The 23,508-nt window shown below is 37.0% G+C and overlaps 3 protein-coding genes across 3 annotated transcripts; 2 read left to right on the forward strand and 1 right to left on the reverse strand.

Moving 5' to 3' along the window:
- Nucleotides 1–1,546: 1,546 nt before the first annotated feature.
- Nucleotides 1,547–9,425, reverse strand: LOC143610469 (putative RNA polymerase II subunit B1 CTD phosphatase RPAP2 homolog). Its single transcript, XM_077084944.1, has 6 exons — nt 8,836–9,425; nt 3,813–4,286; nt 3,570–3,694; nt 2,442–2,699; nt 2,221–2,373; nt 1,547–1,825 (listed from the first exon to the last, which is right to left on the reverse strand). Exons 1-6 carry the CDS (start codon nt 9,404–9,406, stop codon nt 1,730–1,732), a joined length of 1,677 nt encoding a protein of 558 aa, XP_076941059.1. The 5' UTR covers nt 9,407–9,425; the 3' UTR covers nt 1,547–1,729.
- A 3,496-nt stretch (nt 9,426–12,921) lies between these two features.
- On the forward strand, nt 12,922–14,316 carry LOC143610467 (uncharacterized). Its single transcript, XM_077084943.1, has one exon. It carries the CDS (start codon nt 12,953–12,955, stop codon nt 13,949–13,951), a length of 999 nt encoding a protein of 332 aa, XP_076941058.1. The 5' UTR covers nt 12,922–12,952; the 3' UTR covers nt 13,952–14,316.
- Nucleotides 14,317–18,065: 3,749 nt separating this feature from the next.
- LOC143610466 (transmembrane 9 superfamily member 7-like) lies at nt 18,066–22,807 on the forward strand. The gene is made up of 7 exons (XM_077084942.1): nt 18,066–18,256; nt 19,789–19,953; nt 20,041–20,150; nt 20,256–20,364; nt 20,448–20,560; nt 20,640–20,790; nt 21,436–22,807. Exons 1-7 carry the CDS (start codon nt 18,146–18,148, stop codon nt 22,591–22,593), a joined length of 1,917 nt encoding a protein of 638 aa, XP_076941057.1. The 5' UTR covers nt 18,066–18,145; the 3' UTR covers nt 22,594–22,807.
- The last annotated feature ends 701 nt before the right edge of the window (nt 22,808–23,508 follow it).

Below are 23,508 nucleotides of genomic sequence, written 5' to 3' on the forward strand. Positions count from 1 at the left end.
TCACTTCTTCCGACGATACAAAAAAAAACTCGTATCTTCCAAAAGTCTTTAATTAAAAGATTCAACAATGCTTCATTGAAGTGAGTAACAAATAAAGCATACCATAATCTTGAACCCAAGAGTCGTCACCGCCTTCACTGAGTCCCAATGCATCAACCTCAGATACATTCTCAAAAGCAGAATTCCAAACCTTTCGACATCGACTCTTAAAATGTCTCACCTCTACGCAACCTATCAAGTCGACTATGCCCAGCTCCCACTGTTTCTGTTATCCCAACCCATGCCACACCAACACTCCATGAGATGAACCCCACTCGTACTATCCCGGCAAATAACTTTACCCAACACGAGATCCTGAACCTCTCAAATGGTGTACCACTGATCACCACCAAACAAGATATAACTTTACAATTCCAAACGAACAAGAAGTAATAATCACAGTTTCGAACCAGCTAACAGGCAAACAGCTATAACAACAGTAGAACTTTCATGAAATCAAGCGGTACCAAGGGTTCTATGACCGTACACACGATCAGTTAACTCAAACCCTAACCGAAAGATCATCCAAACGAGCAATAGTTTACATGACTTGCCACTAACCTCATTTTTTTTTCACTTATGCCGTCACCAGCACACCCGCTGGTTCCATTTTCTCCAAGTTTATCCATCACCAGTACTATATCCAAGTTCACATGACAAACCAATCAACCAAAATCCATAACCGTCAACATTCCGATCATAACCACCTCGTCTTCAGTTATAACAATAACAAACGAGAACAAATCGAAAACAGTGAACAGACACAACAAGGGCACGGGCCTAAACTTGACGATTGTTCAACAGAACACTGCCAAATAAACCGATTTGCTCTTGCAATAACCGATAAATCAACTAACTGTAAATAAACTATATAAAGTTACCTCAGACTAATCTCTTGCAAACAAATCTGAACCCGAACCTAAATGGTCTTCACAAAACCCGGTTCCCTAATTTACGGTTGATAATAAATAGTCAAACCCTAACTCAGCCTGACAGCCACCAATCTTGACTGTCGATCACTGATGAACACGAACCAGAAATTAACCCTGCGATCTCCAAGAGTTATTCACGGTGACGGACCTACCCAACCCTAATCACCAAAAAACAGATTCGAACCAAAACCTTCTGCGAAATCGTTACCAGTGCAACGAACCGTGTGTCCAACAAGCCAAAGCTCTGATGCCACTTGTTAGGAACAAAGCTGCGCGCGGAAGCGAAACAACACACACATGCACAACGATAAACACGCATAAACGAAAATATAAACGACACAAGAATTTAACGTGGTTCGGTCCCCGCGAGGGGACCTACGTCCACGGGCTGCAACTAGGTTTTCTTATTAGCTCAGAACCAAAGATTACAATTACATGATGGGATATATATAATAAACAAGATTAGGGTTAAACATAATTAGGAGCCAAAACCGGGCCTCCTAATAAAACCGGCCCAAAGGCCTTCATAACCCAACAAAATGGGTATATGATCTAAGTTTTGTTTTGGTTGCAAAGATGAATATAAAGATTGACTGGCTGCACACGCCAAGAGATCTATCCGACTATCCCAAAAGTAGAAACCGAAGATGCAGTTTACAAATAGTTAATAAAATAGATATTCCAGTTTTCTATTGATTGAAAAAAAAAAGTCCAGGTTGTTTGATAAACAAAATTGAATTAATATAGATATAGTGGATTTAGGCTCCACTCTGCATAGCGAATCGTCCCAGTGGAAGTATCAAATCTTTCAACACCTCGTATTCCTCTCTACTTATTTGCCCGTCTTCAAGCACCTGCTTTAACCATTTACTCATTTGTAGTAAGAAGTTTTTTTAAAAAAATAATTTTTTTTAATATATCTTACGTGTTACTAATCTTTACGGAAATTTAAAAGAAATAAAAACATTTATGTTGAAAAAATTACACATATGTAACATATATGACGTAATGTATTATTTCGTATATGTTACATGGATTACCTTATATATGTTGCATATATGTCATTTCTACTGCATTAATTTTTTTATATTTCCGTAAAGATTAGTAACATATAAAGCATATTAGAAAATAAAAATTATTTTTTTTGGGTTTATAGTTTTCTTAAGTCAAATGGCTTTTTATTATATACCTCCCCTACATACATAAATGTGTGTGTATGTGTATATATATGCATAAAGAGAGAATTAACCTTGTGGAAGAAGTTAGCAGTCAAGTGTGGGGCGAGGGCAGGGATCCGAGACACAGAAAGAGCCTCGAGAAACAAGAGAAGAAAGACATGCCATTGTTTGATTCTGAGAGCAGGAAGTGGGTCAACGAACGACATGGTCTCCAACAAGCATGCCTGTTTGAATACGTTATAATATATTAAAAAACCGAAAAATTTTAAAAAGTAAGGATTGAGAAACCAACCATTCCAGATTCAATAGTTGAAAGTGGAGTTGCAAGTCTAAGATGGAGAACGAGTCCTGGCAAAGCACGAGCAAGACAAGCGGCCAGAGTTTGCTTGATTTCAGAAGACCGACCATCACTCAATACAATCTTCTGTGGATACTCCCTTCCGTTAATTGATGCATAATCATCACTATCTTCACCTCCGTATACAAATGCCAATGTAGATGAAGAAACCCATGCAAACAATGACATGAACATTGTTGCAAATGTTGAAAGCTGAAAACAAAAAACAAATTAATCTCTCTCTCTCTCTCTCTCTATATATATATATATATATATATATATATCAAGCAAGCACTTCTTTTATATATCGAGTTACTATTTCTTTACGATCTTTTAAATTCGTGTACATCGAAATAGAAGGCATACGGGCAACAAGCTGTTGCACTAGTCCTTTCGGATAGCAAAACTCAAGTCTTTTAAAAACTACATTCATAGATCTTGTGGTCATAACATTACTATGCATAACCCGTTGGACTTGACAAAGTAACTCCATAACAAACCGAGCTACTCGAGCTCGGATCGATTAAAAGCTTGAAACAAGCCAAGCCCGAGCCTCAAATAAAGCACGTATAGTTATCTAGCCTGAGCCTCGTATGGGAAGCCTGTTTAGGCTCTTCGAGCCTTGTGTATTTTCAAATTTCACCTTTTACTTGTATGTATTAATTTCACACTGCATAGCCGAGCTTCAGCTCGTTTAAGGTACTACACAAGCTCGAAGCCGTGCTTAAGCTCGTTTAAGGTTTTTCTCAAAATATATAAAAATTAATTAAAAATGTATAATTAATTATTAGATAAAAAACGAGCTGAAGCTCAAGCTCTCGTAAGTGAAAACAAGCCGAGCTCGAGCCTAGCAGAGCTCGGGCTCGTTTACACCCTTGACCACAGCATCAGGTGCAAGGAAACCAAAAGTATCAAAGGCAAGCACTGGCGAAGCTTAATGGAGACCCGGGGGTCCCCAGCCTCCCCTTTTTTTTTGCTTAATTGTGTAAGCTTACCCACAAGAAAAAAAAAGTGTTTTCGTCCAAGCTTCGCTACTATGCAAGTGGTATAAACGTGTGTAACTAAAGATGATGGCTTACTTACATTCACAACAAACTCCTCTGGTGTAGTATCAAACCAAGAATCCTCATAATTAAAAAAATCAGGCTCTACAATGCCAGTTACCTTCGGCCCTTTCAACTGAGCTGGCTCTGCACCAGCTTCTAAAACTGGATTTCAAAAATCAACTCAATTAATAACGATAGTTACAAAAAAAGTGAGCAACCTTCTCTAAAAAGCACGCTCGCTAATCTAATCTAGAATCAATCTAATAAACAGGTAACTCACCCTTGGAAGCAGCAACATTTTGTGGTTCGCCTTTAGCACGGACCTCAGCTACTGCAAGTTGTTCCTCCACTTTGTCTATTTCCTTGTCATTTTTGGACACTTGTGTTTGATTATTATTATTATCATCATCAGCCCAGGTGACATTTCTCCTAGCTGCACTAGGTTCTGATTTCATGCAAGATTTCAACCCAACTTTACTCTCTTCTTCAACCTTCAACTTTGTATGTCTTTTGTTCTCTTTTGTTTGGCCACGCGGCTTGCTATACCCATCCTCTTGTGTAATTATGCAACTCGTGAAATTCAACAAGCTTTCTTTTTCATTTCCATCCCTTTTTAATTTTCCATCTTTTGCGTTGTTCTCTTTTGTTTGACCACACGGCTTGCTATACTTGTCCTCTTGTGTAATTATGCAACTCGTGAAATTCAACAAGCCTTCTTCTTCATTTCCGCCCCATTTCAACTTCCCATCTTTCACTTAAATACACACCCACAAAATCAACATCAATAGGTTTGTAAAATACACCTTTTGTTATTTATGAATGTAAAGGTAGATAAAAATCGATACTGATTTGGAATGTAGAAAGGTGCAGAGTACAGCTTTACAAGGGTCGGTTGTGTTCAACTTTTACCCCCACAAAAATGCAATCTTACACCAATTTTAATACTTTTACATTTGCTACACCGACACGCCATTTCAATAAGTGTGTTTTAACAACTTTAAGACATCAGAGTAATGATTCCTCCATATTGTAAAGGTGATTACGGTATTGATTAAATTACTTTCATTTTGATTCGTTTCTTTTCCTAGTTTATTTTTAATAGATCATGTGAATAGAGAGAACCAAAGATTATATTTGAGAGACAACTCTAGAAAAACGATTAATTTCAAGAGGTAAACCTAGGGGTGTAAACGAGCTGAGCCGACTAGTCGGCTCATTTTGACTTACGAGAGCTCAACTCGGCTTGTGAATCGTTCTTTCAAGCTCAGGCTAGGGCTCAGCTCGTATATTATTTAGTAATTAAGTTATATACATTTTAGTTATTTTTTATATATTTTAAGAAAAACCTTAAACGAGCCTAAGCTTGGCTAGAGCTCGTGTGCAGTACCTAAAACAAGCCAAATCTCGGCTATGCAGTGAGAAAGTAATACAAAGAAGTCTAAAAGAGTTAGTACTTAAAAGTACACTAGGAGTACTTAAAAGTACACTAGGCTCGTTAAGACTCGACAAACCTAAACAATTTTCCCATACAAGGCTCAAGCTTGGGCTCGATAACTAAACGAGCTTTATTAGAGCGAGCGGCTCAGCTTGTTTACTAAACCAACTCTCCCCATTGAAAACAAATCAACAATTCAAGTGGAATTAAACTGCCAAAACTCTAGTTATACATTTTGTATCCATTACTAATTTCACAAATTCTTAATATTTATCTCATAGATACACATCAAAACTCTAGTTTTACACTTTGTATTATTTTCTCCTAGTTTCTCAAATACTTGATCTTTATCGTATAAATACACATCTTATAAATAACCAAAAAAATCCAGATCGATTTGCAGTTGATAGTGTTGGGTTATGAAGGCCTTTGGGCCGGTTTTATTAGAAGGCCCGGTTTTGGCTCCTAATTATGTTTAACCCTAATCTTGTTTATTATATATATCCCATCATGTAATTGTAATCTTGGTTCTGAGCTAATAAGAAAACCTAGTTGCAGCCCGTGGACGTAGGTCCCCTCGCGGGGACCGAACCACGTTAAATTCTTGTGTCGTTTATATTTTCGTTTATGTGTGTTTATCGTTGTGCATGTGTGTGCTGTTTCGCTTCCGCGCGCCGCTTTGTTCCTAACAAGTGGTATCAGAGCTTTGGCTCGTTGTTTACACACGGTTTTGCACGGGTATCGATCGAAAAAAAAAAAAGGTAGAAGAGGCTGGTTTGAGAAGGGCTGCTACAGTGCCGCCGCTACAGTGCCGCGGTGAACAGTATCCGGCATGAACAGTGTTTCCGACCGTGAACAGTGATTCCGGCGGTGAACAGTATTGTCAGAGATCTTCGTTTTTCTGGTTAACAGGGCTGTTCGGGGCTGTTTTTCAGGGCTGTTTGGGACGGTTTTCCGGGTGATTTTGCAATTAGAATTCCTGTTTTGGACTTCTTGGAGTTGCAGGTTTCACTCGGGCGTTGCAGGTGAAGCACCGGGTCGGGTGTTTCGGGTTTTAGGGTTTTTCTTTGGAGGTTGCTCGGCTTCAGGGAACCGGGTTTTGTGAAGACCATTCAGGTTCGGGTTCAGATTTGTTTGCAAGAGATTAGTCTGAGGTAACTTTATATAGTTTATTTACAGTTAGTTGATTTATCGGTTATTGCAAGAGCAAATCGGTTTATTTGGCAGTGTTCTGTTGAACAATCGTCAAGTTTAGGCCCGTGCCCTTGTTGTGTCTGTTCACTGTTTTCGATTTGTTCTCGTTTGTTATTGTTATAACTGAAGACGAGGTGGTTATGATCGGAATGTTTGACGGTTTGGATTTTGGTTGATTGGTTTGTCATGTGAACTTGGATATAGTACTGGTGATGGATAAACTTGGAGAAAATGGAACCAGCGGGTGTGCTGGTGACGGCATAAGTGAAAAAAAAAAAAAATGAGGTTAGTGGCAAGTCATGTAAACTATTGCTCGTTTGGATGATCTTTCGGTTAGGGTTTGAGTTAACTGATCGTGTGTACGGTCATAGAACCCTTGGTACCGCTTGATTTCATGAAAGTTCTACTGTTGTTATAGCTGTTTGCCTGTTAGCTGGTTCGAAACTGTGATTATTACTTCTTGTTCGTTTGGAATTGTGAAGTTATATCTTGTTTGGTGGTGATCAGTGGTACACCATTTGAGAGGTTCATAATCTCGTGTTGGGTAAAGTTATTTGCCGGGATAGTACGAGTGGGGTTCATCTCATGGAGTGTTGGTGTGGCATGGGTTGGGATAACAGGAACAGTGGGAGCTGGGCATAGTCGACTTGGTAGGTTGCGTAGAGGTGAGACATTTTAAGAGTCGATGTCGAAAGGTTTGGAATTCTGCTTTTGAGAATGTATCTGGGGTTGATGCATTGAGACTCAGTGAAGGCGGTGAAGACTCTTGGGTTCAAGATTCTAGTTTGCTTTATTTCTTGTTACTCACTTCAATGAAGCATTTGTTGAATCTTTTAGTTAAAGACTTTTGGAAGATACGGTCTCTGTATCGTCGGAAGAAGTGAACCAACTTCCGAGTTATAAGGTCTTGGCTCGCTGAATCGGGTAGAGCTAAGGGGTTTCAGTTTGCAGACATGAAGCCTGGAGCCACAGTGATGTTAGCTTGAGCGTATTCGGAGGTCTGAACATGTTCGGGGTTTTGGTAACAGTGGGAGCACGCGGTGTGTTCTAGGTTTGTTTCCAAAGGGACGTTGAGTTCGGAAGACTGGGAAATCCGAATGTGAAAATCTCTCCTGGTATAGTCTGCTGATTTTTGGAGAGTGATTATCCTCTGGAAGTCTTTGGAGCCGGTAGTGTGAGTAAGTGAGGGCCGGTTAAGATTGAGGATGAGCCATTGGCGGGTTTTGTCATGGCTGGGTCTGTGATGACCGGATTGGAGCTCTCGGGAGCTTCAATGGGCCTTTCAGGTAACTGATGGGAAGGGGCGCTGCAACTGGTGTGGATTGGTAGAAATTTTAGCTTGTTCTTGGAACTGGAGGCTTGGTTGATTTCTATTACTGAAGATTACTAGAGTTACTGGATGAATGAGATTGTTATATTTACTTGGATGGCAGGCTGGAATTTATCGCAAGGCCTTCAAGTGGGAGATTGTTGGGTTATGAAGGCCTTTGGGCCGGTTTTATTAGAAGGCCCGGTTTTGGCTCCTAATTATGTTTAACCCTAATCTTGTTTATTATATATATCCCATCATGTAATTGTAATCTTGGTTCTGAGCTAATAAGAAAACCTAGTTGCAGCCCGTGGACGTAGGTCCCCTCGCGGGGACCGAACCACGTTAAATTCTTGTGTCGTTTATATTTTCGTTTATGTGTGTTTATCGTTGTGCATGTGTGTGCTGTTTCGCTTCCGCGCGCCGCTTTGTTCCTAACAGATAGAAGATTATGCGGTTAAAAAATATATGTTTTGGATGAAGTTTTGCAAAGATAAAGGAAGTTTCGCAAGAAGCTTCTGCGAAACTTCCAACATGATAAAATGCGAAAGTCAGATTGAAAAGCCCGCGAAACTTCACATAATACTACGAATATTCACAAGCCTATATGCAAAAGTGTGATTAAGAATTAGTTTTCCTTCGCGAAACTAACTTGTGCTCTGCGAAAGTTATAGGTTCTTCATCAAGTGGTGGCTTGCTTGGAGAAAAAAAAACTCAAGGGGCAATAAATAGGAAACTTTGTCGGTTAATATGTGTGAGCCACCACACCCTAAACATATGTAATCATTCTATTCTAATACAAGTTGTTATCGGAATCATAGCTTTCTATCTACTTTCTATTATATCTGCAATTCTAACTCACCGGATCATTTTTTTGTGAAACTAGCATGTGTTTTGTAAAAGTTACGGGTTCTTCATCAAGTGGTGGCTTGCTTGGAGGAAAAAGGCTCAAGGGGCAATAAATACGAAACTTTCTCGGTCAATATGTATGAGCCACCACCCCGGTAGAGCTCAGTCGCTCACCCAACTTATGTAATCATTCTATTTTAATACAAGTCGCTATCAGAATCATAGCTATCTTTCTCCTATCTCCTATCTGTTATATCCGAAATCATAACTTACGGGATCAATTTTTGGCGAAACTAGCATGTGCTCATCAAAAGCTACGGGTTCTTCATCAAGTGGCGGTGTGGCTTGCTTGGAAAAAAAACTATGTAATCATTCTATTCTAATACAATTCGTTATCGGAATCATAGCTTTCTATCTACTTTCTATTACATTTTTGTTGTTCAATAGTTTGTTTGGCTCATGACTTACGGGATATATCATCTATCAATATATAAATTCAATGTCTATCAAATGTACCTGATTTATTATTCTTCAAAGACGCCCGCGGGACATACCCCTCAACCGCATCCGACGGCCCAACCCACTCCTCCACCGCCACCACACTCCGGTCACCGTTCTCCTTAATCGACAACTTCCCGAACCCAAACTCACTAACCCCACCAACCCCACTAATCCCACTCTCATCAAACACCTTCATAACCTTCTCAACCTTCCCCCCATCAAACTGCATAACTCTTTCATCGACCAAACTCGCCGCGAACGCCCGGCTTTCACTCAGGCATTTCGTCGAACAGTACATGTGCGTCTCCAACATATCGTAAACCTTATGCTCCTTTAACGATATTCTGTACCGGCCTTTGGTTTTAGGCTCGGGTGAAGGTAACGGGTTGGTGCAAAGTGGGTACCCACAGGTTTTAGCGATTGATCGTTCGGTGATGACGTCATGGTAGTCGGGTTTGGATAGTAATGAACCGGCTGCGGTTAATTGGGTTTTGGAGGTTATGCCGTCTAGTAGATGCAGTTGAAGCTTGTATATAGCGTCCTTTAATGGTGTTGTTGATGGTGATGATGATGATGGGTTTGACATGATTAATGGTTTGTTGGTTGAATTGATTTGTTGAATTTGTTAACAGCAGTTGCAGTTTTAGGGCTTTTATTATAGTCGAAAACATGTTGCACATATCACCGACTGAATTAGAGGTGAAAACAAACCCGAACCCGAGAAAATAACCCGGAGGTTTTACGATCCAAACATGTAAGGTACGGTACGGATATAGTATGCGTTTTAGTTAGGGGTTCAAACGAGCCGAGTTGCTCACGAGCTACTTGAGATTAGTTTGTTAAAGTGCCTGATCGAGTCGAGCTTAATCGGGCCCGAGCTCGAGCCTAAAAGTGAGCTCCTTTAATAAACGAGCCCGAGCTTCACTTATCGAGCTCAAGCCGGCTCACGAGTCTAAACGAGCATGTCATTTATATAATTGTTTTAATATATATATATTTAATAATTATTAATTAATATATATAATGTTATGAAAAAATAAATAAAAATAACTAAATAATATATATTATTTTACACATAAAATTATAATAGAAATAAATAAAAATTAATTATATAAAAAATAATTTATATATAGTAACGAGCCAAGCAGCACAAGCTTGAAAATTTGTTTATGAGCTGAGCTCGAGCCATGAAAATAGAGCTCGAAACGAGCCGAGCTCGAGCCTAGTCGAGCTCGGGCTCGACTCATTTGCACCCCTAGTTTTAGTACCAAAACTCTTATTTGAAACCTGGCTGGGTTTGTACTTGGTAATATCCGAAGACCAGAAATGTATTTTTCCAAATGCCTTGTCTATATGCAAAAGTACCGTAAAAATACCTTAAACATTTACAACCACATAAAAAACCAATATATACAAAGGAAATAGGGCATTCAAATACTCGTTTTAGAATATTCGATTTTTTACCATACTCGAACCCCGATACATAGGATATGGTTATTAAAGATAATAGTCGGATTCGAACTCAATTCCACACCTTAGCAAAACCCGATTTGTGCACCTTTAGACTAGGTTATTTTTGTTTTTTTTTTAATTTTGTACTCCAATAATGAGCTGGCATTTGAGAATATATGTCACTTCAAACACATACATTAGAAATTTCACACCAGTCACTTACAAATTGTCGTATTACCGAAGCAATATAGCGAGGTAATAAAATATGTTCAGTTGATTCCCTTTGGTTTTCATGTAATGGACACCATTTGATTTCATCGATCACCTTCCTTTTTTAAAGAACCTCCATGTATGTTGCAATTCTACCCATTTCCGTCTTTCCACCAAATAGATTAGCCTTTTACTTGACTCACCTACTCCAAAGACTTCGGTTTAGTTTTAAACCACCACCACCATATTACTAGTAGGCATAGATTAATATCACTCAACAAGTTAAGACCGAGACCTCCTTTCTTTTTATCGATCGTCACTCAATCCCAATAAACCTAATGGACTTTTCTTTTCTCCATTGTACTTCCCAAAAGAAAAATCCCATCTAATTCCTTTCAACCATTCTCATTTACCAAACAAAACGTATATTTAGGCTCGAACTCAAACTCAACCTTAGAGGTGCACAAACCGTCTTAAAACTCAAAACCGATTTGGGTTGAAACCGGTTCCGTTTGGTCAACAAAAGTCAAAACCGATTTATGATCGCTTTTGGTTCGGGTTGAAAACCAGTTTCTTGACTAGGTTACGATCGGTTTTGGTTCGGGTTCTGATCGTTTATGGTTTTGACCAGTTTTTGCCCGATTTCGGTTAACCGGTTTGAAACCGGATTTGTGAGAGAAAATTACAAACGGGTTCCAAACCGGTTAACTCCTTAAGCAAAATAATTACCCATGCCGTAACTCCATAAAGCCCACATCATAAAAACCTAAAACTTCTCTCCTTCACAAATCAATCCGCCGGTGTTTCATTCTCAACCGTACGAACCACCGCCGTCCACCGTTGCTCAGCCGCTCAAACTGCTAATTAATCAAGGTTTGTTATTTACTTTTATTCAATTAATTAATTAATTACTCTATCTACTTTATTCTGTTTAATATTTTGCTCACTTTCAACTTGCTTTCTTGTTAATTGTTATGTTAGAATTAGAATTTGTTAAATCTTTTAGTTTGTTAGAAACCTAGAATTACATTAATTTTTGTTAACAGGTGAACTTGATTATTATTATTATTATTATTAATATTATTACTGTTAGCAAAATTAGAATGTTAGTACTTGAATTTGTTAGAAAACCCTAATAGCCATCGGCTGCCTATCGCCCTTCTGATCCGTCCTCGTTTCGATTAGGGCTAGTCTATGCAGTCGTTATCGGTGCTACAGTGGTTATCGGACCTCTAGCAGAACATCAATCAAAATATCAGTACCAATAATATCTCCTATCGACGATATTGACTGATATATCACCGATTTTCACATTATTAGTTCTTTAAGTCTTAATTGTCAACTTTTAGGTTGATTTTCTAGGTTCGTTCGTTGTACTTTAGGCTTCTTGCTACTTGCATGAGGTCCTATTTGATTTTTTTTAAACAAAATTTGGCCTTTAAAAAAAATAAATAAATAGATTGTCAACTTTTAGAGTTTAATGTTAGTGTTTTAAGTCTTAATCAGTTCCTACTTGCTACAATTGTTAGTGTTCTGTAAGTTGCAAAAGGTTAATTTGTTAATGGTAGGAGAGTATACTGAATTATTATTATTATTAGTGTTAATTGCTATATACATATAAATTCTGCATGATATTCGATATTTATATACATCAAATATCGGTTCTTGACTGATATCCGATATTTTTCTGCATTAAGTTAGGGCTAAACCACTGTTGCTTACCACACACAGTAATACCTGATTTTTATTTATTTATTTATTTTTTTTTTGCTTTTGTTAAACCTGTTGTTTGTATTCACTAGCTGTGTACTTGTATAATGATGATGGCTATGTTGGAAATGTTGTATACATGTAGATTTGTTATCAATTTATACTTGCTGTATATTTGATGAATGAGACTGTTAGTAATAAATTCTATGCTGGGTGATTCATGTACTTTTAAACATATTTTTGGATGAATCATTAATAATGTTTTATATTTGTTCGTTTGTGTTAATTTAAGTGTGTTCGTTTATGTTCGTTTTTGTTCATTTACGTTTGTTCATTTATGGCTGTTTAATTATGTCTGTTTACGTGTGTGAATCGTTCGTTTAGAACCTAAATGAATGAACACGAACACGCCTGTTTTTTTTACAAACGACATGAGCACAAATATTTGTTCGATTAACTGTCCGTGCTCATGTTCGTGTTTGGTTAAAGCTAAATGAACGAACATGAACATGTCTCTGTTTGTGTTCGTTCGGTTCGTTTACAGACCTAGCCAGAATGTTTGTTTGGTTTGAATTTTAATTTTTCAATTTTAGGGATCATGAAAGAATAAATATTTAGAAGAAAATTATCAAACCATTTTTGATGTCCATAAGGACCATAACACGAAAATTCAAGTTTTTGATTAAAGATAACAAACACTAATGTTTTAGCTTTTTTTTCCGCAGATTTGACCGGTCAATTCTAGTTCTTTAAACATCCAATGAAGGAAGAAGAAGTAAACACATGTCAAATTCAAGAATGGTACCCAAAGTTCAAATCCACAACCATTAAAACCGTGATCCATGAGCTTCCGGAACCCTTCATCAACTACCTTCTAGACGATTCCGGCCCGTTCGTACTTCCACTTTCCATATCCGACACCGATGCGTTACCCAACCGAATTCACCGACCCAAAGAAGAAGAAGACTACACAATACTATCATCCGATGACGAATCCGAACAACAACCCCCACCCCCACCACCGTCTTTCCCAGACCTTGAGTCAAAAGTCAACGAGTCAATCCAAACCCTAGGCGGGGCGGTTTTCCCCAAACTCAACTGGAGCTCACCTAAAGACTCCGCGTGGATCAGCCCGAACGCGAGCCTTAAATGCACCTCGTTTAGTGAACTCACACTTTTGCTTAAATCATCCGACTCTTTGGTTCACGACCTCTGTCACGCTTATGATTCGTGTACCGATTGTAATACCCGCCGGCCCTCTCGTTTCTTCCTAGCTCTTCGAAAATGGTACCCGACCCTACACCCGGAAATGGAGTTTCGTGTCTTTATACGTAACCGTGTTTTAGTCGGAATCTCTCAACGAGAAGTCACCGGGTTTTACCCGGTATTGATGGAGAAAAAGCCCGTTCTTGAGTTGTTAATCAAAGATTTTTATACTAAAAAGGTGAGTGATGTATTTGAGTCGGAGAGCTATACGTTTGATGTCTATGTGAGGACGGACGATGAAGTGAAGCTTATTGACTTTAATCCGTGGTGTGAGGTTACATTACCGTTGTTGTTTACATGGGCGGAATTGGAATCCGAGGGGTTGGGTGAACCGGAGTTGAGGATTGTGGAGAGTCAATGTGGGGTTAGACCGGGTTTGAAGACCGCGGTTCCTTATGATTATTTGGATACGAGTGAAGGAAGCGGGTGGGATCAGTTTTTGAGAAATGCTGATGAGGAGTTGAGGCGGCAGACACGCTCAGCCGGTGCTTGACCACTTGACCGTCGTGTTTCCTTTCACCAAACTAAGGTATGTTTTGATTTGTTGTTTTCGTGCTTGTAATGGTTATGTTGGGAGCGGTTGTTAGTTACTTGAACATTTGTTTCGGTTGAATTGTTAAAAATAATGAGATTATTGTAATACATGATTTAAGTGTTAAGCGCATTGAATACATAACTTGTTTAAAATTGTTAGGTTCAGCTTAAAGTTTTTTGTGGTTTTCCATCTGTTAAAACGGACCGGTTTATTTGTGAGCTGTAGCTCATAAACGAATCGATTTCGATTCTCGATTTAATTGAACATTGTGTTATTATTTATCCTGATTGAACACCTTACTAGTAAGTAGTATTTAAGGATGTTTTTATCTGCATAATTCTTGTTTTGAGTATTTCACTATTGACAACAGCAGCAAACTGAAAGTATTAAACTTTTAATTAGGGGTGCAAACGAGCCTAGCCGCTTTCGAGCTACTAGAGTTTGGATCGATAAAATGCTCGAAACGAGCCGAGTTTAGTCTCAAATAAAGCTCATTTAGTTATCGAGCTCGAACTTTGTATGGGAAGCTCGTTTAGACCCGTCGAGTCTAAAAAGTCTTGTGTATTTTTAACCTTTACCTCTTTTGGACTTAATGTATTAATTTCACATTGCACAACCGAACTTGAGCAAAGCTTTGGCTCATTTAAGGTACTACACGAACTTGAGTCAAAATAAACATGTATAGAAATTAGAAATAAATGAGTTGAGCTCGAGCTTGGAAAAACTACGAGCCCTTGTAAGTCAAAACGAGCTGAGCTCCATGTAATTGTCACAAAAAGAAGTTAAATGATAACAAGGTGTCTTTAAGTGATGGTATTATGACTACTTAGAAATCTATGTTGTTTTTGAAGCTTCAAATAATATGAAAATGAAAATGTTTTAGTTTTTTTTATTTTATTGTAAAGTTGGATTGGATTTATCGTTGGTTTTATTTTTTAGTTTTTTCTTGTAGAAGTTTGATTGCAGTATAATAATTTACAAGATATAATATTGATATTGGTTGGAGAGGATTACACACTATGGAGACCCCTTATCTAACTCGAAAGGTTAACGGTTAACCACTAGAATAAAACCATTTTTTTTTTCTTTAGGACGTGTTCGATATTCAACTACTTTAAATTATAACATTATAGTGAGCAATTGTGCGTTGTGCATGAAAGATAATCACTTATAGTTGTTGAGAGAAAAAACGGTAAAAAAAAGCCTTTTAAAGATTTCATTTAAAACAATAGGTATATGAATATACGGTTTGGGGTATGTACTTAAAATTGATTGGAAGATCGTGATCTATTTTCGATCAGTGTATGTTGACTAACTAACTATTGTGTTCTTGAAAATGTTGATGGTCAAGATGATAACGGTAATTGTAGCGATTCAGTTATCGATGGCGGTGAAAGTGACCATGATATTAACGGTGAAGTTGATAGGATTGATGAACAATTATGTTAATTTGAAACCATTTCTTTTTTGTGATTTGTCATCTATCTTTGATAGTAGTATAGAGTGAGAGAATCACACACATAAACCAATATTGAATGGACTTTCATAGCTCTAATAAACAATGAGTAATGATGTAACAGACAAAATATCCATTCACTTGACGTACACCATCTAGCAAACAACTCTATAACATTGAATAAATATGCATTCACTACCAAAATAATCACGTCCCAAAATGTTGAAACTTATCACCCAATATTAACAATGGTATAATTACGCGGTGACGAACATTTGATAACTATCACCTACGAGTAAAAACTCTTTAATATATAAAATATAAACTGTTAACCTGAGTAATTATAAACTACCCGTCCACTGCGTTCACCCCATTTTGAAAAGAGAAAACATGTCGTTACATCACTGTGCCTTAATCCCGCACATTTTTACAATTCTATTTGATTCATCCATAATACTCATAATATGATATGATGTAATCTAATACAGTATAATATAATTTTCAGCTCTGTACACGACCTATACAATCGCTTTACAAGTTGATCATAATCCACTTACAACTCCCAACTCATATTTATTAACCTTTGTACCTTAGATTTATTAGTTATATAACTTTAACGGTGTTATACATTTTGACTTTGATTCAACCCTGACTATATACCTCGAGATGGTAACTCCATGTCGGTGCTCAAAATAGGCAGATAGCAAAAAGAGTATTGACAAATTGATAAGTTTCAAAAGTAGTCCTTCAACCATTTATGAACATGTAATATTAGTCAAATTTTTTAAATCTCCATAACCATCAGTTTTCCTAGATTGTTTTCGTCTTATCTCGTCCTTATTTATTTTTATATATAAAAACTGAAACAAAAAAATCAACTTCTAAGCATTTTAGGATGCTGAAAATGACGCATTCGAAAAATATGATTTATATTCATATGCATATACGACAATATTATCGGTCAAAGATAGTATTTTAGTGAAGGTGAACTGATAACGATGTTGAATGATGTGGTTTTAGGGGGTGTTTGGGATTCCTTATTTTGCCTTCTTATAACTTTTTATTAAGTTAATAAGTTATAAAAGTGTAACTTATGTAACTTTTCCTCTCACAATATAAACAATCCCAAACACCTTATTAGTTTTCAATAAGTTTATAAGTTATAAGTTGTTGAAAATAAGCAATCCCAAACACTCCCTTAAAAGACATGATACCAAATACATTAAATCAAGTCTAGCCCATGGTATCTGTCCATATGGTGCATGATTGTGTCAGGTTTATCCCATGTTTTTTCACCTATGTGGGACCATTTATTACTTCTCTAACAGTTACCATAATCATGATGACTTGACGATTATACCTGTAATCATGAACCACATAATATTCCATTGCTCTATGACAAAAAAAAAATATTGCAACGTCCGGTATAAAAACTGGACAACGATTGAATTATAAAGTTACATTCTCTTATAATTTCAATTCTCTCAAACATATACTTATCTTGTGGTCACATAAAGAAATCCCTTCTCACTAACGAATGATGATGCTATAAGTGGTTTGTAATCTGTATGCAGTGATTCGGCTTGTTAACTGTGCCCATAGTCAATACTTGTGAAATATCTACCATGATTTGACTCGTGACGGAAACTTCAATAACTCACCAACCCGATTAATACATATACAACTTTATTACCACCCCCGTCAATCCAACAATCCACTTGACATGTTTAGACAACCAAGTTAAACAATCATATCTGTGCTACACGCCTTTAAGTTTGTACAAACAGGTTAGGGTTGATATTATATATATATATATATATATATATATATATATATATATATATATAAAAGAAAAGTTTGGCGCCGCTAACCAAGTGGCAGCACCAAAGTTGTCCATACCATTTTGATTTTCTTTTTTAGTATTGGTAGAACGTAACGAGAACCGACCTAACGTCAGTTTTTTGTTTACGTAACAGAAACAGATTGAATTCGTGTAAACTCACTGATCAACGTCTGGGACTGACAATGCTAGGGTTTTGATGCCATTTGGTCATTTTGATTTAATTCCAGTACCATAACGAACGTAACGAAAACCGACCAAATGCCAATTTTTATTTTTTATTTTTTTTAGTTCCGGTACTGTAACGAACGAGAAAGAAACCGACCAAATTCGCGTAAAGTCACTGCCTTTGTTTTAGTTCCAGTATCACCGTAACAAAAACCGACCAACTGCCATTTTTGTTTTTAGTTCCGGTATCCTAAGAAGCCGACTGAATTTACGTCGACTTATCATCTCAACGCTTGAGACCGACAACGCTTGAGTTTTACCGACCACTCAGATTTTACCGACCTATCCGGCGTAATGCACCGGGTAAATTCCTAGTTTTTACATAAATAAAAATACGAGTCATTTCGTGTAAAATAAATCAACCCGCAAACCCAAAACCTGTCAACCGACACGAAAACGCAATAAAACAAACTATTAAACCAAAACCGCCAATTATAAATATTTCAAGAGCCAACTGTCACAACATACTAAAACTGGCCATAGCAAAAAGAGGAGTGAACTTCGAATAATAATCACCTCTATAATAATATTATTATTATTATTATTATTATTATTAATAACTTCTTCACAACACACGAAACACGAACTCGTTCTGCCTCTCATCACTCGATCCATCGAGATCTCAAAAATGGAACAACGGAGGTCCAATCGGTTACTGACGGTTATCGCAATCGTCTTCTTCATCGCATCAGCTGAATCATTCTATCTTCCCGGTGTTGCTCCGCGTGATTTTTCACGAGTACGTACATTACTGTTTAGATCTAGCAGTTAGCGTTTGGTTTTTGAATTAGTATGGATTATGTAGCTCAAATCGGTGGTTATATGTGTGTTTAGTGTGTAGGATTTGTTGATTTAAGTTTAGTGTTTGATTAGTATACATTGAGCTTGAATCTAGGGTTTTAGGTTTAAATTGAAGTGCATATGTAGTTTCGAAGTTGTTTAGATTGTGGATCTGTAGTGTACGATGAGTTTGTGCCTGTAGATCTAATTAGTTGACTTTAGTTTGTGTAATGTTGAAGAATGATTAGATTTATGTTATTGATAGATGAGTTAAAAGACTTGGAGATGTTTATTATGTAGCAGTAGCGTTTTTTTTCTGATTTAGTATGGATTATGTAGCTTCAATCGGCGGTTATATGTGTGTTTAGTGTGTAGGAATCGTTAATTTTAGTTTAGTGTCTGATTTGTACAAATTGAGCTTGAATCTAGGGTTTTAGGTTTAAACTGAAGTTTATGTGCGGTTTGTGAATTGTTTACATTTCGCATCTGTAACGTACGGTGAGTCTGTGTTGGTAGATCTGATTTGTTGACTCTAGTTTGTGTAAAATGTGAGAATGTGCTAGTCTCTTGCATGATGCCAGATTTATGTTATTGACAGAAGAATTAAGAACTAATAGATGTTTATTATATAATTTGTAACATGTTGATTATATAGCAGTGGCGTTTGTTCCTGATGTAGTATGGTTTATGTATGCGTTTAACCCCCTATGGTTCGATGATTTTACTTCAGAATCTCATTTTACATATGATTTGTTCAAATCGAGCTTAAATATAGGTTTGAGGTTTAAATTGAAGTTCAGAATCAGTTGTAAATTGTTTACTTTGTGGATCTGTATAGTACGGTGGGTTTCTACCTGTAGATCTAATTAGCTGACTCTAGTTTGCGTAATGTTGAAGAATGTTTTTGTTAATGTGCTAGTTGCATGCCTGATGCCATATTCATGTTATTGATGGAAGAATTAATAACTTGTAGATGTTCATTATATAGTTTGTAGCATGCCTGAATTGATACTTTTGTTTTTTTTAGGATTCTAGGGTCGTTGCATCTGTACTGTGGCATGTGTTAGTCACTTATTGTGAAGCACAGATCAGTTAACTCGTAATTGATGGTTAAAAACAGTTTAGTGAGTCCTGGTTAGTCAACACAGATTTTTAATTCACCATCTCATTTCCAGATTTGATTGACCTGATGGCGTTAGGGATTACAAATAGGGGTAAATATATTAGGTTGTTAACAATCTAGCATGTTTTTTGTTTGCATCGTATAAACGATCATAACTTGTGATTCTAAGCTCCAGTTATCTTGGTCACCCATTGGAACTTTTGTGATCTGGCGTTTAACCAGCTAGGTGCTTGAATTATATGTATTTTAGTATTTCTAAACTTGTTTTCTATTATCTTAACTGTCAATTGTCTTGTGGTATTTTTTTCTCCAGTAAGATTGATAATCTGTGGTTACTTATTAAACAAAATTGCTAATCTTTTGACTAGGGTGATCCTCTTCAAGTCAAAGTCAACAAGCTCTCTTCCACAAAAACACAACTTCCTTATGAGTTCTATTACTTGAACTATTGTAAGCCTAAGCAGATTCAAAACAGTGCTGAAAATTTGGGGGAGGTGCTAAGAGGTGACCGCATTGAGAATTCAGTCTACACGGTGAGATCAAAGTGACCACTGTTATATTATCCAACATTACTCTTACTCGTGTATGTTATAATTATAAGTTTCTGGCATATGTTTTAGTTCTCTATGGGAGAGGAACAACCATGCAAAGCCAGTTGTCGGGTAAAACTTGATGCTGGATCTGCAAAAAAGTTTAAAGAAAGCATTGATGATGAGTATCGAATTAACATGTATATAACTCTATTATCCCCTGTAAACCTTTTCATCACACAAAAACTTCAATGTTTTTCTCTTTGGAGACCCGGTTAACATTGTTTGATTTGTACTTGGTGCAGGATTTTGGATAATCTCCCAGTTGCGGTTCGCAGACAAAGACGAGATGGTGTTCAGTCAACCACTTACGAGCACGGTTTTCGTGTCGGTTTTAAAGGAAATTATGCCGGGGTAAGTTTAATAAAAAAAAATATATAATTGTTTTTTTGTTTGTTCAGGAGTACCATGAATTAATTTCTCATTAACTTCTTTAGAGCAAAGAGGAAAAATACTTCATCAACAATCATCTCAGCTTTAGAGTCATGTATCATAGGGATCCTGAGACCGATGCTGCTCGAATTGTTGGGTTTGAAGTTACTCCGAACAGGTAATTTTGTAAATTTCTTTTCATTTCTGGTTTTCCTATCTTAAAATGTTAATATTATTTTAACTGTCTTTATAAACAGTATCAATCACGAGTATAAAGACTGGGATGAAAAGAACCCACAACTCACGACTTGCAACCAAAATACCAAAAACATAGTTCAAGGAAGCTCTGTACCTCAAGAAGTTGATACAGATAAAGAGGTGGTTTTCTCATATGATGTTACTTTCAAGGTAAATTTCAATAAAATCTCGCCACTTGTTCTCACATAGGCCCGTAAACGAACCAAACAAACATGAACAGAGCATGTTCGTGTTCGTTCATTTTTCGTTTAATGTCAACTGAACGAACGATTGAACATGATTACATGAACAATTTAACGAACGTGGTTTTCTCGTATGAGTTTGTTCTTGAGAATTTGAATGTGTCCGTATTTGTTTATGTTCGTTCCTCTACAGTATAAACAAACAGTCCATGAGCGTAAACGAACGAACGTATCTACACATAGATGAATGAATATAACTGAGCTAAAACATTTAAAAAGGAATTGTTAACAAGGTGTTGGGTCTAAAAAGTTCGTAACATACGTAAACTATGAACATATATGGACGTAAACGAACGAACGTAAGCGAATGTTCACAAACATAAATGAATGTACGAGATGTGTGTTCATGTTCGTTCGTTTAACTAAATGAACAAAAAAATTGTTCAGCTTGCTTATTAAATAAATGAGAACATTAACGAACTTCCCGTTGAAAGGTTCATGAACAATATACTAGACGATTGGTTCATTTACAGGCCTATTCTTAGCTATACAATTATAACTACAATTTACAAATGCCCGTAACCATATTTCACATCTTTTCAAACTTTTACAGGAGAGTGAAATCAAATGGGCATCACGCTGGGACACGTATCTTCTCATGAACGATGATCAAATCCATTGGTTTTCAATTATAAACTCGTTAATGATAGTCCTATTTCTGTCAGGAATGGTAGCTATGATCATGATGAGAACACTTTACAGAGATATTGCAAACTATAATCAGTTAGACACACAAGATGAAGCTCAAGAAGAAACAGGTTGGAAACTTGTTCATGGAGACATCTTCCGAGCTCCAGAATATTTTGGATTACTCTCGGTTTATGTCGGGACAGGTGTACAGCTTTTCGGAATGACACTTGTGACCATGATATTTGCATCTCTAGGGTTCTTATCACCATCCAACCGTGGAGGCCTTATGACCGCCATGGTTCTTTTATGGGTGTTCATGGGACTATTTGGCGGTTATGCTTCTGCACGAATATACAAAATGTTCAAAGGAACCGAGTGGAAAAAGAACACGTTGAAAACATCATTTATGTTTCCCGGTATTTTATTTGCAATTTTCTTCGTTTTGAATGCACTAATTTGGGGAGAGAAATCGTCCGGAGCCGTACCGTTTGGAACCATGATTGCTCTCGTTTGTTTATGGTTCGGGATATCCGTCCCGTTAGTCTTCGTGGGCAGTTACTTGGGTTTCAAGAAACCCGCAATCGAAGATCCCGTGAAAACCAACAAAATCCCGAGACAAGTACCCGAGCAAGCTTGGTACATGAAACCCGTGTTCTCGATTCTGATCGGTGGAATTCTTCCTTTTGGGGCGGTGTTCATTGAGTTGTTCTTCATCTTAACCTCCATATGGCTGAACCAGTTTTATTACATCTTCGGGTTTCTTTTCATCATGTTTGTGATACTGATCATCACGTGCGCAGAGATAACGGTTGTGCTCTGTTACTTCCAGTTATGTAGTGAAGACTACCATTGGTGGTGGCGGGCTTATTTGACAGCTGGCTCATCCGCGCTGTATCTTTTCCTCTACTCGATTTTCTACTATTTCACCAAATTGGAAATCACTAAGTTTGTTTCGGGTGTTCTGTACTTTGGGTACATGTTGATTGCTTCTTATGCTTTCTTTGTGTTGACGGGTACCATCGGGTTCTATGCGTGCTTGTGGTTTGTCCGCAAAATATATTCATCTGTGAAGATAGACTGATAAAGAAAGATAGAAGGAAACAGTGTAGAGGTGAGTTCAGTCAAGTTCATCGCGTATCTGTCGTAACGAGAATATGAAGAAGACGGTAAAACGACTTTGTATGATTGGCTAGTTTTTTAGAATATGTTTCTTTTAACTAATATTGAATTTTTGTATGTTATATGAACTGCATTTATATCTCATACCATTATAGTTGTGTTGTTGGTTAATCAAATTTCATTCCTGTTCAGAATTAGATGTCTTGATTTGTCTTCTGTTATAAGTCTTGTATATTATTCATATACATATGATATACTAATTATACATATATACAATTAACAACTTTGTTGCCGCTAAGCCTTTATTGGGCTAAGTGGCGGCACCAAAGTGGTCCACATAGTTTTGGTTTCTTTTTTTTTTTTTTTTCAAATTTGATAATTAAACGGTTATTCGCTTCAACTCACCGATGAAATGCCCAGGATGGACAACCTTAGGTTTTTACTGACGTTCGGGTTTTACCAACCTTTTTTACTTCCAGTATCGTAACAAACGTAGCCGAAACCGACCGAATTTGTGTCGACTCACAGTCACAACGTTTGGGAACACTTAGGTTTTACCAACGCCCGAGTTTTACCGACTCATTGTTGCAGCACCCGATACCGACAACGCTCAGGTTTTACCAACCGGACAACGGTCGTTTTTTATATTTTAATGTTTTATATGTTAATCAACCAAACTCACAATAATGCACAAATGCACGCAACATGACATAAACATATTTGACCTATCTGGCGCGTTACTAGTTATATAGTGAAGATAAAAGGTTATGTTTTTAAGATAGTTTGATTGATTATTTATTTATTTATTTATTTATTTATTTATACAAGTTATGTTTTAAGATAGTTTAGTTTGTTTATTTGTACACAACAAAAGCAG

This window comes from Bidens hawaiensis, unplaced genomic scaffold, assembly GCF_021521415.1.
Source record: "Bidens hawaiensis isolate Kalapana, Puna unplaced genomic scaffold, B.hawaiensis_p1.1 tig00026422_1, whole genome shotgun sequence".
Lineage (NCBI taxonomy): Eukaryota > Viridiplantae > Streptophyta > Magnoliopsida > Asterales > Asteraceae > Bidens > Bidens hawaiensis.